The following is a 17,488-nucleotide window of genomic DNA, read 5'->3' on the forward strand; positions in this document are numbered from 1 at the left end:
AATAAAAGTCAACTGATTTCAATCTAGACCATCCCATAACCTGCAAAGCAGAGGATTCCATATTCCTGTTGTTTATTGCGGAAAATGTGTTTATTGATTTTGATCTTCAACAGTTTTGATCTAATTTTAAGATTATATCTTGTCATTCTTAATTCCCCATCAGAGGAGGTAGGTTTCCCTGGACCCTCAGTAAGTGACCCTCAGAGTCACTTACCTCTGCCATTTCTGTAGCCACTTGCAGGACATCTTCAGTCCCATTTACATCATTCTGAAGGGGACAAATCCCTCCTTGATACCTTAGCCCACTCCTCAATCATTCACAACTACCTCTCCTGTTCTCAGGCTTTCTCCACTTGGATTCCAAATGAAATTTCACCCTTTATATTTCAGGACCATACATGGTTATAGACACCTTGAAGATATTCAGCATCCCTCAAACCATTGCTTTCGCAGCATTATAAAATCAACACTCTTTTCACACATGCACACACCTGACCTCATTCTTGAGCACTTCAACTCTGTCAACTCCCCCTCTCACTCCCTGGGCGACATGTCCATCCTGGGCCTCCTCCAGTGTCGCAATGATGCCACCCGCAAACTGGAGGAGCAGCACCTCATATTCCACCTCTGGAGCCTACAGCCCAATGGTCTCAATGTGGACTTTACCAGTTTCAATACCACCCCATCCCCGGCCTCATGCCATGATCAACCCTCCCTCTCAAACCCGCCTCCTTGACCTGACACAATCTGTCCATCTTCACTCCCACCTATCCGCTCCTCCCACCTCATTGACCAATCTCCATCACTGCCTACATGCAGTCACCTATCACCGTCCCACCTACCTTCCCCAGCCCCACCTCTTTTCTCTATTTATTTCAGAGCTCCCTTCCCCCACCCCAATTTCTGAAGAAGGGTCCCGACCCAAAATGTCAACTTTCCTGCTCCACTGCCTGCCTGCTGTGTTCATCCAGCTCCACACAGTGTTACTTCTAGCACCAAGTTTCCTAAGTGCCAAATTCTCCTCTTATCTCAAAATCTGAAAATTTCAATTTTGCTTCCAACTGTCAATCATTTCTTGCCTTGAAGTGATCCATTTTCAACTCCTCCCTTCTTCAAAGTCTTTGTTTATAATTTTGAGCACGCTATCAACCAATATCCCTGCGAATCACTACCTCTGAGTAAGTACCTTACCTTCTTTCAACAATGTTTCTGTGAGGATTGTTCTACTCTTCCAGATTTTCCACTTCTGTTACATCTATTCAAACAAATGCACTTTCATACCTGCACTTCCAATGTGTCTTCGTTTACCCTCAGCTGAAAGTTCTTCCCTTCTTCAGGTGATAGGATTTCAATCAAGTCTGTCAGGTTTATCACATTTCTGTCTTCTCCTTTAATTTCCTGTCAGAAACATAAGAGTGCTCCCCTTGTCCTCAACATTCAAAAGATCACCCTCTGCCATTTCTGTAGCCACTTGCAGGACATCTTCAGTCCCATTTACATCATTCTGAAGGGGACAAATCCCTCCTTGATACCTTAGCCCACTCCTCAATCATTCACAACTACCTCTCCTGTTCTCAGAGGATCTGGCAGCATCTGTGGAGAGAAAACAGAGTTACTGCTTCAGTTCCAGCGACTCTTCTTCACAACAAAAGAAGTCCGCAGAAGGGTCACTGGAACTGAAACGTTAATACCGCTTTCTCTCCACAGATGCTGCAAGACCTGCTGAGTCTTTCCAGCAATTTCTGTTTCTGATTTCCAGCATCTGCAGTTCTTTCGGCTTTTACCCTTCCTAGTCCAATGGGACTTGCTAGTGCAAGTGTAAGCAATGGGAATTTGCTGTTTTTCCTCACCTGTTCCCAGACCACAAACATTATTCGGGTGAAACAACAAACTCACAGCGTTTATTTCAATTTATTAGAGTCTGTTCACTGCTCACATTGGAGAGGCTGAAACAAAAATTGGATGACCTGCTTGCAGAATATTTTTGTTCAGTCATGAATGTGGCCCTGAGCTTCTGGTCATCTGTCATTTTATTTATCTGCCCCACTTCCACTCTGACCTCAGACTCCTACGCTCTTCAAATGAAGCTTAAAAAAAGCTTGAGGAACAGCATCTCATCATTCAATTAGATACTTTACAGCTCTCTAGACTCAATATTGAGCTCAACAGTTTGCGACTAAACACTGCCCCCCCCCACTTTTTTCAGACAACTGCAAATGGTGCTGTTCTTGAACTTTACAATTTTCCTAGACACATCTGTTTCTCTACTTGTCACATTGCCAGCTTTTTCTGTTTTGCAATATCATCCTCTTTTTCATTTAATCTCTCCAGTCTTCCATCCAACCACAAACCTTGTCTTTTTTCTTATAAAAGAAAAATAATGCAGATGCCAGAAATCCAAAACTAATTCAGAGTGCTGGAGAAACTCAGCAGGCCTGGCAGCGTCTGTGGAGAGAAAGAGAGTTAATGTTTTAATGTGGTATAGCTGTTCTGAAAAAGTTCAGCTCTGCAGAAGAATCATACCAGACTCATGATGTTAACACTGTTTCTCCAGCAGGTGCTGCCAGACATGCTCAGCTGTTTCAGCAATTTCTGTTTTTGCTTATTTACAGCATCTGCAGTGCTTTTGGTTTGAATTTCTCCAACATTCGGTTAGTTCTGTTTGCTCTGTTACTTACTGTCTCATTTTCCCTGCCCATGTAATTGTTTGAATTATGTACCAATTAACTTTACCCAGTCTGAAGACAGGCTTTCAACCAGAATTGTCACTTTTCTCTCTCTCTCTTCATGAATGCTGCCTGCTCTCTGGTTAATTCTTGCATTCAATCTTGTTCTAGGGCAAATTAGCTAGAACATTCTGGCAAGGAAGGAGACAAGGTGCTAACTGCAAATCACCATACGTTGATCTGCACTGCTCCAATCCAGCATTAGCTCCAGCATCTTGCCCTTAACATCTGTAAATTTACTAGGAGTTACTGCAAATGCATAATAATCGTCAATTAAAGTCATCAAAAATTAATTAAGTCTTGTAATAGAGAGTGTCTGAATTCTTCTAATGATATATTTGTTGAAACTATCAATTCCTTGACAAAAATATGAATACTTAAAAACATGGAGTCTCATTCCTTCATGTTACGGATTACTGTCTGAGATTTTTAAAAAATCACTTTATATTTTACATTTACTTTCTTACTTGCGTTTTCATTAATTTTTCTTTCATTCCCTTTCCAATCTTTTCCCTCTGCATGATTCTGCTCTGTCATGACTTAACCCAACTCTCACCACACCCCAATCCCCACAATAACGCCATTGTCTAGACCATTCTCATTTCCTCCAAAAACGTCCATCACTCCAATGCCTCTGGACTACCCTAAACACTGTCCTCCCTCCCCTCCACCCACCTGCCACTCTGACCTCCCTACATGCCTCGCAGTTGTACCACTTCTCCGTAAGGCACACCACCCACTCATTCACCTCACATGCATTAACTGTCAACGCTGCTTTAGGACCTTTCAAGGCAACAACTACTGGGATTATGGTTTCAGGCATTGATCCACTCTGCTGCTCCAAGAGGTGTCTTGAACTGAAGTGCCCTTGTTTCAGCTGGGGTACACACTTGTCCCATATTTTCGGTGGTAAAGCATCTCTTGATTCCAGAGATGAAGGGCTTGTCTTGTGAAAGGACATTACACCGTCTAGGCCTACACTTGTTAAAATTGAGAAGAATGAGAGGAGATCTAATTGAGGTATATAAGGTGTTAAAGGGGATTGACAAGGTCAATGGAAAGTGGATATTTCCCCTTGGGGGGCAATCTGGAATGAGAGGTTACAGTTTTAGGCGAAGGGGCAGCAAATGCAAAACAAATGGGGTGGAGCAATTACATCTCTCAAAAAGGTTGGCTGGATGTGGAATTTGTGACCCTGGGGTGTGGTGGACACCAGGACACTGAATCAATTAAGGGAGCAGATAGACAGACTTTTAATTATTAATGGGTTTCAAGGGTTATGGGGAACAGGCAGGAAAATGAATGTGACGCCAAGGTGATATAAGCCATGAATAGCAGAGTAGGTTTACGGGGCTGAATTGCCAACTCCTGCTCCTTGTTCTTACGTTCTAAAGTGGCAATGCTATGCTTGGTCTGGGACTGAAACAGGAATTCGAATCCAGATTGGAAGAATCGGACCTATTTATATTTCACCAATCTGTTCTAAATTAGATCACCATTTTCAATTGCCAATACCTTATCCATTAATACAATTTAGTGCCCTCCTGATGTCTGGAAATACAGCATTCCTTTTTAGCTCAGTTAATTTCTTTGGCAACTTGTTCTACATCTTGTATCACTCATGCAATAGGGTTCTCCTTCTGCACCTAACTTTATTTCTATTTTTAATATGCCTCTTGGATCGGATTCTTTTGCAGCGCTGGACAATTGCTCTGGGTAAGCTTCTGTCATTCATTTCACAATCTTGCAAACATCACGTGAGCCTTTTTTTTGTGTTTCTTCAAATTTCCGTTTGCCTTCCCTCTGTCCCCCAAAAATGATCAGCTTTCTAAATTTTTATTCACTTTTAAATTCTTGATACCCTGTAAAGAAATATGAACTGATTAAATAGACAGATGAAGTACTTTGGTCAGGTCTTCTCATTAGTTCAAATAAAAACATTCTCCACACACTGTAGAAGGCTGGTCCTCAGCTAATTGGTTCCTATGGGAACACATGTTCAGCATATAAAAATGTCAAAAATCTTGTTTGTACTAGTGCTAACACATGATCTGATGTCCCCATTCCCTTTATGGGAGGGCAAATATACAACAGTTAATTGTGTCCATGGTTGCAGCAAGCAACATGTTGATACTTTGCTCCTCTAGATGATGAAGAGTGTCATCAGGCTAGGAAGATAGGGGGAATTGTACAGTGTACACAAGGCAGGCAACCCATTATTGCAAATCAATTTGTAAGTGACTTGTTGATATGCATGAGGAATTGGGAAAGATGTAGGATTTAGAAAGTACTTAAACTAGCATGTGTATGACCATATATTCCCCAGGATCAATACTGGAGCCTCAGCTGTTGACTATAAGTGTAAATAACTTAGATGTGGGAATAAAGTGACGTATATCTGAGTACTCTAACAACATGATGTTCGATAGTTTGTTAAACAGACAAAAGGTAAAGAGACTTTGGAAGATGAAATGGGTGTAAGGTACTGGTAAATGGAGTTCTATATGGTGAAGTATGAAATCATTATTTTGGCCAAAAGAAAATAAGATCAAAATATTTTCTAATTGGTAAAGATCTAGGACCGTGGGGTCCAGAGAGAATTTAGCAGCTCAGGTAGGGAAAACAATAAAAGTTAATGGTCAAATACAAAAGAAATGGAAATGTTAATGGAGACTGGCATTGCCTAAGGCAATGAGAGGGGAAGTAAGAACGACGCAGAAGAGGCAAGGCCAAGGCAGGAAGTAGAGGAAAGGCAGGTAGTGGCGCTAGTGTTGGAGGAAATGCCATGAGGCAAATCGGAGGCAATAACTTTAAACTGGAAATGTCAAAGTCATTTAAAGAACGAGGCACTAAAAATAAACTGACAATTGAATAAAATGAAATTATGTAGAGCAATATACAGCAAGGTTTACCTCTACCTCGATCGGTTCAGGTCACTGCTCCTTATAAAGGATACACTGATCTTGAGTAGGAAACAGAATGGCATCTGACCTAAAAGCATTAAACTATAAGGCCAGGTTGCATACAACAGAGTTGCTTTCCTTTCAGTACAGAAGATTAACAAGTGATACGGCAGATAGAGAGCAATGTTTTCCTCTTCTGGAACATCCAGAACAATACATTATTTTCTCACTTCTTCACACACCAGCAATTGAAATCTAGAACTTTCTCCCTTAATGAAAAGACTAGGATAATTGAATTTTTCAAAACACAGCTTGTTGTTGAGTATGGGCAATAAAGGTTATGAAACTAAGATGGGTGGATGGGTGTATAAATCAGTCATGATCTAATGGAATCCAGAAAAAGTAGCTGATTTGTCTCCCTTGTTCTTATCATCTTTGTTCTCCATTTTCCATACAAGAATATAGTAATGCATGAAGGAGATAGGCCCCAAAACTTGAACATCAGTGAATAGGAGGCTTTGGATAAAGCTTTTGAGGGGCTTGATGTAATTTGGTTTAAAAACAGGCACAAATATATCCTCTATTTTCTGTTGACAGAGCCGGAGAAGCTATAGGAGTGTGCAATACTATAGGGTAACAGTTCATGTGCACAACATCATGGGATGGAGAACCTAGAGGTTTACAAGAAAGAAGGAAATAATCAATCCCAGGGGATGCTGCACATTCAGCAGATATTTATGGAACGTTATTAACTTCACCTTGCTCCTTGTCAATGTGAAAGTTCTTCAGGGTTTTTTTTTGGTCTGTCAGGCTCTCATCTCCGACCCTAAATTTGGTCACAAGTAGGACATATGATGGTGCTTTGTTATCTACAATATTCTGCTCTCCAATGTCCGCTCACTTTCCAAATTTCCAGCTCTATTTATGCCCCTACATCCACTCAAGATCTTCCTGGCAGGTTCAGTGATGCTCCTCAAAATCTCTCTCGGCCCACCATCAGTGCTTCCTAGGATCCCTCTAGGCTAGCTCATCGATGCCTTCTGACTTCTTTGAGCCACATGATACCCCCTTGATCCCTTATTATTGAGTTCTCTCACCGACATTCCCCCAACCCCTGGTGTTTCCACTGCTTCTGGAACCTAATGCCTTGGCCTTTCCAACCAACATCTAACCAAATTTCTAGCTCACTGGCTACTGTCAGGAAACAGAAATCAAAGAAAGAAATAAGCTACTCCTATGAGTTTAACAAAGACAGCAGATTAAATTCAGCAAGGAATACTATGATCTAAATAGTCTGAGAATTGGTATCGAGGTCATATTGTCATTGAGTCATAGCAGAGAAAGAGGATATTTGGTTAACTGAGTCTGTGCTAGTCAAAAACAACCACATAACAATTCTAATTCCACTTCCCAACACATGGCCCCTAGCTTTGTATGCCTTTGCATTGCAAGTGCCAATCTAAATATTTCTTAAATGTTATGAAGTTTCTGCTTCTACCACCCATACAGGCTGTGAGCTCCAGATTGCCACAAGCCTCTGGACGAAAAACTTTCTTCCCTCACATCCCCTCTAAAAGTGTAGTCCCCTTACCTTAAACCTACATCCTTGGTCACTGCTACCTCTTCCAAGAGGAAAGATGTCTTTCTGTCCACCCTGTCAATGCCCTTCATAATTTTATACAAATTAATCATGCCTTCCCTCCACCATGATTCAGGCTCCTCTGCACCAAGGAAAACAGCCCCCTGTCTGTCCAACCTCTCTTTGTAACTGAAACTCTTCAACCCAGGCAACAACCTGGTGAATCTCCTCTGCACCCTCCCCAGTACAACAATATCCCTCCTATAATGTGGATTCCGCGCCTGTATACAATACTCTAGCTTGGCCCAGCCCGTTTTATACAGTTACAGCATTACTTCCCTGCTCTTTACCTCTCTGCCTTGGATAGGAAAGGCAAGCATCCCATTTGTTTTCTTAACCACTTTATCTACCGGTGCATTAAGGCACCGGTGAAAATGCACACCATGATCCTTGGTGTTCATACTTTAGCATAACCCATCCATGTAGGTTATTATTAGGAGCTTGCAAGAATTCCCCTTGCTAAATAATCAGGTTTTACCAGATGGTCTCCACTGCAACTAGGCAATCCACTATTAAAATGACATGGAGGCAGAAAGAAGCTTTTTGATCACAAGTTGTTCAATTGGGCTTTGGGTAGGCTGACTGAGTGCCAGCTTTCTACCACTGACAGAACAGTGCCTGGGAACAGACCAGGTTGGCCACCTGACACCTTCCTGAAGCATTTTGCCAGCTTTTCAGTCTTCCAGCCTGTCTCCAAAGGGCTTCTGCAAAGGGCTGGCAAAATTCAGCTCCATGTTTTACAAAGTCAGTTAAACCAGGGACTGCCAGCTTTGATAAAACATTTTAATGACCTACCCATCTCCAGGGAGTGGGTTTAGCTATTCACCCCTTGTCCTTCCCCCTTTAACACTGTTTCATGCTGCGATGTAGTCCCACTGAACAGGGTGCAGAGGAGATTTACCAGGATGTTGCCTGGGCTGAAGAGTTTCATTTACAAAGAGAGGTTGCCATGAAGTGGAGGTGCTGGTGTTGGGCTGGGGTAAAACATACAACACCAGGTTGTAGTCCAACAGGTTTATTTGAAAACACAAGCTTTCACAGCCTCACCCTTTCTTCAAGTATTAGTGAGAGAGGTAGTATCAGATACAGAACTTATAAGCAAAAGATCAAAGGGTCACATCACTAATCAGAATGTATTAAACAAATGTATCATACTGTTAAATCTTTAATCAACACAAGGTTTTAATTGGTTACTGTTCTGTTCTATTGTGAGGAAGGGTCATTTGACCCAAAACATTAACTCTCATTTTTCTTCACATATGCTACCAGACCTGCTGAACTCTTCCAGCAATTTCTGTTTTTGAACAGGCTGGAGTTGTTTTTTTTTCTGGAGCAGAGGAGACTGAGGAGGGCAGGAGTGGCATGGCTGATTTGTATAAAGTTTGCAGGCATGCTCACCGAGTTGGTGAGTTTGATTGCAAATGTTTCGTCACCCTGCTAGGTAACATTGTCACTGCGCTTTCAGTGAAACGTTGGTGTTCATCGAATCATAGAATCCTTACAGTGTGGGGACAGGCGCTTGGGCCCAACAAGTCCACACCGACCCTCAGAGCATCCCACCCAGACCCATCCCCCTATAACCCATCTAATCTGCACATCCCCAAACACTTTGGACAATTTAGCATGGCCAATCGACCTAGCCTGCACTGTGGGAGAAAACCAGAGCGCCCGGAGGAAACCCATGCAGACATGTGGAGATTGTGCAAACTCCACACAGTCAATTACCCCAGGCGAGAATTGAACTTGGGTTGGCGATGTGAGGCTGTAGTGCTAACCACTGAACCACCGTGCCACCAAACTGTTCTCTCCCACTTTTTATTTATATGCCTCGGTTTGCAGGGGTGGTTGATATTAGTTCCAGTTTTAGAATCATAGAATCCCTACAGTGTGGAAACAGGCCCTTCGGCACAAGTCCACACCGAACCTCGGAGCACCCACCCAGACCCAGACCCATCCCCCTATATCCCACCTAATCTACACCTCCCCGAACACAATGGGCAATTTAGCATGGCCAATCCACCTAGCCTGCACATCTTTGGGCTGTGGGAAGTAACTGGAGCCCCCGGAGGAACCCCACACAGACACAGGAGAATGTGCAAACTCCACACAGACAGTCGTCCGAGGCTGGAATTGAACCGAGGTCCCTGGCCCTGTGAGGCAGCAGTACTAACCACTGAGCCACCGTGCCACCCAGAAATTGCTCAGTGGCTTGTACACAGGGTCTTGATGGAGTTCTGGTTGGAATGCCAGACCTCCAGAAATTCCCTGTCTCTGACTGACTTGTGTGATTGTGGACATGTTATCCCAGTCAAATTCATGTCCTTCGTTTTCTGTATGTAGTGCGACAAGTGGAAATTGATCGTGTCTCTTGGTGACTAGTTGATGTTTATGTACCGGACAGTCAACTTTCTTCCAGTTTGGCCTATGTATTGTTTCTCATAGTTCTTGCAGGGTATATTGTATATTACACTGGTTTTGCTGGTTTTGGCTACGGGATCCTTTATGTTCGTCAGTAGCTGTCTCAGGGAGATTGTTGGTTTGTGGGCTACTCAGATGCCTAGGGGTCTGTGTAGTCCTGTGATCGATCTCTGAAATGTACTTGAGGTATGGTAGGGTGACTAGTGAGGTTGGTCGTGTTGTGTCTTCTTGTTGTGGTCTGTCTCGGAGGTAAGGGCAGATTGTGCTTTAAGGGTATCTATTCCTTTAGAAGGACTCTGTATAGGTACTCCTGTTCTGCTTTGCATAGTTCTGGATTGCTGCAATGTGTTGCAGCTCGTTTAAGTCGTGTCCTGATGCAGCTCTATTTGTGGGCACTGGGTGGTTGCTAGTGTAATTAAGTAACTGGTCCGCATGTGTGGTCTTTCTATATACACTAGCCGGGAGTTCCCCATTGTTCTGGCGTTCTACCATTATGTCCAGGAAGGGTAGTCTCTTGTTGTTCAGATTTCTTTCATATCTTTTATCCCAGTAGGGGTGTTATTTATGTGTTAGTGGGTTTCTTCTAGTTTCATTTAATAATCCCAAAGGTGTCAGCTACATATTGGACCCAGAGTCTGGGTTGTACAGTGGGGAGCGCTGTCCACTCTAACCTTTGCATTACTGTTTCTGCAATCACTCCTGGTATTGGAGATCCCATTGGTGTTCCATTGATTTGTTCGTATGTGTCGTCGTTAAAGATAAAGTGGGTTGTGAGACATAGATCTAGCAGAATCATGGTGGTGTCCTTATTGATGTTCGTGGTATCCCGAGCTGCCTGCTTACATGATTCGTCCAGCAGTGTGGCAATTGTCTCTTTGGCTAGGGCTATGTTTATGAATATAAACAGTGCTGTTACGTTAAAGGGTATCATCATCTTGTCTTCTTCTATCCTGATATCCTTGAAGATTTTGAGGAATTCTTGGGATGAGTAGATGGAGTGAGTAGTGTTGTCCACTAAGTACTTCAATTTCTGTTGCAGATCTTTAGCAAGTCTACGTGTTGGTGATCAGTATAAAATTATGAGGGGTGTAGACAGGGTGGACACAAAAAATTCAGCATCTCAACTCATCCTTAAGATATCCATTTTTGTGGTTTAAGTCTTCTCATTGTCAGAATCCTCCAGACTGGAACTAGCATTTGAAAAGTTCATTACTTTTATAACTTGCATGGTATACTATTTTAAACTGACAGCATTATAACAGGACTAGTCAGCGTAATAAATGTTCCCAATGACCCAGGAGTCCAGAACCAGGGGGTGACTGTTTAAGGATACAGGATAGACCATTTAGGACTGAAATGTGTAGAACTTTCTTCACCCAGAGAGTGGGTCGGCTTGTGGAATTCTCTGCCACAATAAGCAGTTGAGGAGTTAGATATAGTTCTTAGGGCTAAAGGAATCAAAGGGTACGGGGAGAGTGTGTGAACAGAGTACTGAGTTGGATTATCAGCTATCATCATATTGAATGGTGGAGCAGATTCAAAGGCTGAATGGCTTATTCCTGCTCCTTTTTTCCATGTTTTTATGATTCCCCCCACCTCACTCCAGCGAGGCAGAATGCTGTGGCTACATTCTGCCTGCTCATTTTCCCTTTCATGTTTCTGTTTTCCTGCAGAGCAAACTAAGCCGAGTTTTATCAGAAAGTCAATAATGTACCCCAGGGAAAAAGCTACACTACAAATCTATCATGGGCAGTTGTACGAATTTATAAAATGAGTAGCACTCAGAGTGGTAAAAGTAATGTGGAGACTAGGTTAGAAATCAGCTCATAGACAGGTACTTTCCACTATTTCATATGGAATGGGAACAAAACATAACGTCAATGACAACACAAATTACATTGAGATTTATTTTAAGTGCTCAGCGTAAAGAGCTTGCGCTTTGTCAAATAAAACTAATACACATTTGTTGACAACTGCTGGCTGCATCCAAAGAGCAGCGTGAAGCATCAAACTACAGGTGCAGAATATGTTCAGGAACTTCAGTTACCTTTCTCCATAGCAACCACAGTGACACTACCTGGAATCAACTTGTATCTATTGAACACTTCAACCGAGAGTACAGTGCACTGGGGCAAGGTTAAATATGAAATTCACAACTTAAACAACCTTTTTAATTCTCTCTTCATCATCTTAATTTGCAGATAACCTGCAGAAATTATATGAGCTTCTGCATACAGATGCTTACTATAAATAAATATATCAGGCTATGGTTGGTATCTCACTCACGAGTCATTTAACTCTAAAGAACGCAGTAATACTCAGAGAAGGCGGGGAGGTGGATGGGACTAATTTAGCAGTGGCTTCATTGAAGTTTCAGAAATATAGGAGGGGTGTAAATAGCTTTTCTACGGCCCAGGAATTTAACTCTTCAACTCCCTGATTTAACAGAATTGCAGTGGAAGAGAATACAATTTAAAAGATGCATTTAAAAGAATTCACTGTTCATTTAACTGCCACAGAATGTTATTTAATGCTATCAGTTGGAAAGATGTCAAGTAACTCTACTACCATATATCTTTCTAGATTGAGTATGCTTATAAAACAAAAGGTGTATATTGGATTTGTTTGTAAATGTGACACATAGTCAAGCCAACTTGTTTATTCAGCATATCACATGATCATTGTTGTTAGATTTAAAATAATACAATTGTCCAATTGCCAAGTTCTCAGCTTTAGCATGAATGACTGCTGAGAGATGATAGGCTGCCGACAAAGGAAATTGCCCTGTCTCAGAAACCTGGAAATAGTCAATGATGTTTTAGGCTACTTTGGCTTAAATACTAAAACATATTCTACTAGATTCAACAGGGCAATTAATTGAACTGCTTTCCTTTACTCGTAGATTGGCTTTCTTGAAAGCACAGGCATAAATGGTTGATAAAATGGCACTGGAGAGCAGATTTTCACAAAGTCCCTGGGCTGCATACTCCAGTGACTCATCTTCTGAGAATGACTCAGGGAGAGAGATACACTAACAGGTATCCATCTTAGTATATTCTTAGCATTGGGCATCACTGGCAAGGTCATCCTTTGTGGTCCATTCATAGTTGTCTTTAAGTACATGGTGTAAAACTTTTCCTTGAACAACTTCTTACATTTACATAGAGCGTTCAATACTAAGTAGCCAGGTGCTTTAAGGGAATGGAGGTTGACAAAAGTGCAATCACTACAATTCATATAGAATTACAGACACCCTACAGTGGACAAAGAGGCCATTCAGCCCATCAAGTCTGCACCGACCCTCTGAAGAGCATCCCAACCAGATCCACCCTAATCACCCCGTCCCCATAACTCAGCATTTCCCACAGTTAATCCATGGGACTGCGGGAGGCAAGTAGAGCATGCAGATGAAACACATACAGACACAGGGGGAATGGGCAAACTCCACACATTCAGTCACCTAACGTTGGAATTGAACCCAGGTCCCTGACACTGTGAGGCAGCAGTGCTAACCACTGGGCAACCATGTTGCCCAAGAGACAGGTAGGAGGCATGTGGTGAAGGTATTCCTAAAGATCTGTTATGCAGAAAATGCCAAGATGGAGAAGGGATGCTAATATACATCTTAATTACAATGGTGAGAGACCTGGAAAAGAACTTAGAGGTGAAGGTGTTCTTGTGTTCCTGTTTTTTTTTGTTCCTCTTGCTGGGTGAGCTTGTAAATTTGGGGGCTACTGTCAGAGAAACATTAATGTGTTGCTGCAGGATACCCTGTAGTTAGTAGAGTTGTCTGTCATAATGCAACAATGGTGGAGTGTATGAATATTTAAACTAGCTTATAGTACAGAATTTTTCTGAAGGGTCTAGGGCCCAAAACGTCAGCTTTCCTGCTCCTATGATGCTGCTTGGCCTGCTGTGTTCATCCAGCTCTACACCCTGTTATCTACATTATTACAGTGTAATACCTATGATCATCTTTTTGCATTACTTCTCTGTCAGATGCCTGCCTAAATATTAATCAAGGTGATAAAGGAATCATCACTAATGGCATCCAGAGAGTGGATTGCTAGAGATTTCTTGGAATCAGTGAAGTTTTTTTTTAATGGCTTCTAGTTCCCTCCCTTTACCTTTAAAATACTGAACAAACAATATCCTCCCAATGTCCCCTGAGCTGATGTGCAACTGGGGGCATGTGGGGTATGTCTCAAAACACACAGATGGAAGAGCTGAAAGCTAATCCCAGTATGCATTCAGCAACAGCGAAAACACAGTGGAAACTCTGGGTTATGTTGTTGACCAGAACATCATCATAATATATCACTTTTGGCAATGGGATCTGTCAGCTGTGATGGAGACTGTGATCTCATTTTAAAATGGTTCCATATTTGAGTTTTTATTTTCTCCTTTGCAAACTGGACAAGCTTTTAACAGTGTGGACTCTCTTTGATTCACGTCAAACATCAATAATTAGTGCAGCTCTGTTTACTGCCTTCTGATGTCTAGTCTAATCACTACAAAGCAAATTGCATAGTCCCACAATTAAATAAGGCTTTACAATGGTGCAGATTTTGATATGAGAATGACAATGAGGCTGTCAGCACTCATGATTATTAAGAAGTAAACAGACAGCTTTTGTTTCTGACATTCACGCACATACCATTAAACATGAAAATTAGGCAGTTACATCAAATTTGGTGCGCTGATCCCTAAGAATCCTGATACTCATATCTTGTCGAGAGGTTTCACATCAAAACAGCTGTAACCTGTGGGATGGCACAGTACGTATGTCACAGATATCTCATGAGTATACCAGAAAAAGTTAGGCCTTTACCATTTAAGTGTAAGTATTTCTTTAAAGCTTGGTAGAACTCAATTTCTGCCAAACAGACTCACTGCTTTTGCAAACTTATGTTTCAACTACGAGATTCTCTTATTTCAGATCTTAATTATTGCTGCTTTTTAAAAAAACTCCATTAATTCCATGATTCTTAAATTTCTTACTTAATTCCACGATTCTTAATTCTCTTCATTTTGCGTCCTGCACATTATTGTACATTTGATTAAATTTTAAACAAATTTTCTGTCCTAGCTGTCCATGTCCTTGTAAGGGTTTGTCAACGCAAGTTAATTAAGAAGTCAGGGCAATCTGATCGTGATATCACAGTTACTGAATCGCATGTAGCAGGTGCCACACTTTCTTATAGGACATAGAATTTCAGGATATAAAACACTGAGACAGGTGGAGAAAATGCTGGAGAAACTGACAGAATGTGGAGAGAGAAACCGAGTGAACACTTCAAGTCTTCTGAAGAGGTACACATTGGCCTGCTGAATTTACCTGACATTTCCGGAGTTTGTTTCAGATTTCTAACATCCACAACATGTGGCTTTTATCACAGAAATAGACCATTTGGCTCAACTAGTTTATGCCAGTATTTCCAGTGCAGATGAACTTCTCCTCATCATTTCTCATCTAAAGCTACCATTTATCTTCCCTCAAATGCTTAACTATCTGTTCCTAAACTGCATCTGCATTACTCATGTCAATCACTTTCTGAGGTGGCAGTTCTACACTCTGACTACTCTGTTGGAATGTTGGCAACTATCTTAAGTTGATGATAGCTTGTTAATCCCTTCCCCACAACAGGAGATATAGTCTCCATATTGCTTTATGAACATGTTCCAGATTTTAAAGAATTCTATTTGGTTACCCTGCAACCTTTTTAGTTGAAGAGAAGAGAACCAAATTGTCAATTTATTCCTGATATGCATGCCCATGGAGTTCTGGTATCAACCTTGCAAACCTTTTCTACAACCTCAACTCCTGTCTCGAATTTAGTTGCATCTAACAGTTTTATATTTCAACAATAAAAACTAAGAAGAAATCACTCTGCTCAATGTATTTTTTTTTTCTGTTTTTACTATTGTATAACAAAACATACCGGCAAAAGGTCATCAATGGTTTCTGGAAATTCGCGTATGCTGAGGATTAGATCTAGTCTGTGACTCAGGCAGGAAATGTTGCACATCTGTGGAGGAAATATAATATACATAATAACATTAATGATGCAATTTAATGTAATATTTTACAACTTCATTCTGTTAACTAAATACCATTAACTACACATTTCGTTATTCCTAATATTGTTAAACCTAATCTTGCATTATAATGCATGGAGTATAATTCAGTCATGCCACAATAGATTAGTATTCAGGAAGCAAGCCAGCAGCATAGTCTTTTTTTAAGCAGTTTGGTGCTAACCCATGAAGTGTCAGCCAATCTCAGATAGCCTAAGACTGGCTCATATTCCAAGATTCAGAAAAGAATTATCAACCGATGCCTCATCTCCAGTTTCCTATCAATGGCCGCAACATGAAAGTGCACTTGGGTGAAAGCAATATAAGGTTATAAAGGGTCTAAGGAAGGGTCTAGGCCTGAAACATCAGCCTTCCTGCTCCTCTGATGCTATTTGGCCTGCTGTGTTCATCCAGCTCTACACCCTGTTACCTGAGGTTAAGACCAGGCTTGTCATGTACTTCCACAAGTTCTGTTGCTGAGATTTATACACGGAGAACTGCCACTCTGGTAATGAATCACAAGGTAGCAGACACTATGAGCTTGTGCCTTCAGATGTAGACTGGGGAAAAATAAAATTCTGCAACTGTGTTATTATGCACCATTTTGGAAACGATATATACAGTGAAGTTAGGAGCAGTTGGGCTCTGGGAGATTCGGTACTCCTTGTTTATTTCAAATGTAGCACTTGAGCTTCGCTTAAAGGCAAGACATACGGTGATATATCTCTCTCTTTGTCACTGAATCAGTGAAAGATTCCAGTTATAACAGGAACTTACCTAATCCTCATGGTATACCTCAAACTTCTTATGTTTAGGTACTTGCACAATTTTCTTTCAAAGGTCCATACATTCAGGTAATGCATTCCAGTTCTTAACTACTCACTCTTTAAAATAACTTTGACCTCAAGCCACCATTGGTTCTTTTGCCAAATGCATTAACACAGTGCCATCTAGTTTCCCAGCCTTCTGACAAAAGGAACACTTTCTGCCTATCCACTCAAATCAGACCCCTCATCATTTTAAACAATATTTAATATTGTCTTCTCTGAGGAGCACACCCCCAGCTTCTTTAGTCCTTCTAGATAATTGAAGATTTCCATCCTTAGGGTAGTTCACATTTTCTCTATTGTCTTCGCATATTTCTTAAAGTGGAGTCTACAGCTTGACAGAATGATCCAGTTAAAAGTGAAAAATCAATATTAGACGTTTATCTTCTTCATGTCTTTTACAACTCCATACCCCATTTATAAAGTCCAAAATTATACATAGAGGATAACTGCTCTTGCAACCTGCCCTGTCACAATATGGTCTTTTGAGCCATATTACTATTTCAGAAGACTATTTCATCTTCCACTTCAACTTCATTTTTCCACTCTATCCTCATATCCTTTAGTCTTTCTAGTATCCAAAAACCTATCAATCTCCATCCTGAGAATACTGAACAACTGACTGTCCATTGTCTATGGGACAGAAAGTCCCAATTAGTTACAATCCTTTACAAGTGAAAACAACATCCTCCACATTCAAATCTTAAACCTCCTGACACCATGATCCCTAGCACTAAACTGTCTAGCTAAGGGATACTGTCTTCTCATATCTACCAGATTAAACACCTTCAAAATTTTATGTGCTTCAATCAGATTACTCCTCGTTCTTCTAAACTTAAGAGAATATCAGCCCATTCTATTCAATCTCTCATTATAAGACAATTCTTTCATGCCAGG

General features: G+C 41.2%; 1 protein-coding gene across 2 annotated transcripts in view; it reads right to left on the bottom strand.

Annotated features, from left to right (window-relative positions):
* LOC125461194 (uncharacterized) overlaps positions 1-17,488 on the bottom strand; it is a 117,819-nt gene that overhangs the window by 24,287 nt on the left and 76,044 nt on the right. For both annotated transcript variants that reach the window (XM_048549682.2, XM_048549681.2), the window contains one exon: positions 15,629-15,715. In XM_048549682.2, the coding sequence (XP_048405639.1) occupies positions 15,629-15,715 (87 nt within the window). The remainder of the gene's footprint in view (positions 1-15,628; positions 15,716-17,488) is intronic.

The sequence above is a fragment of the Stegostoma tigrinum genome, chromosome 19, assembly GCF_030684315.1.
Source record: "Stegostoma tigrinum isolate sSteTig4 chromosome 19, sSteTig4.hap1, whole genome shotgun sequence".
Classification (NCBI taxonomy): domain Eukaryota; kingdom Metazoa; phylum Chordata; class Chondrichthyes; order Orectolobiformes; family Stegostomatidae; genus Stegostoma; species Stegostoma tigrinum.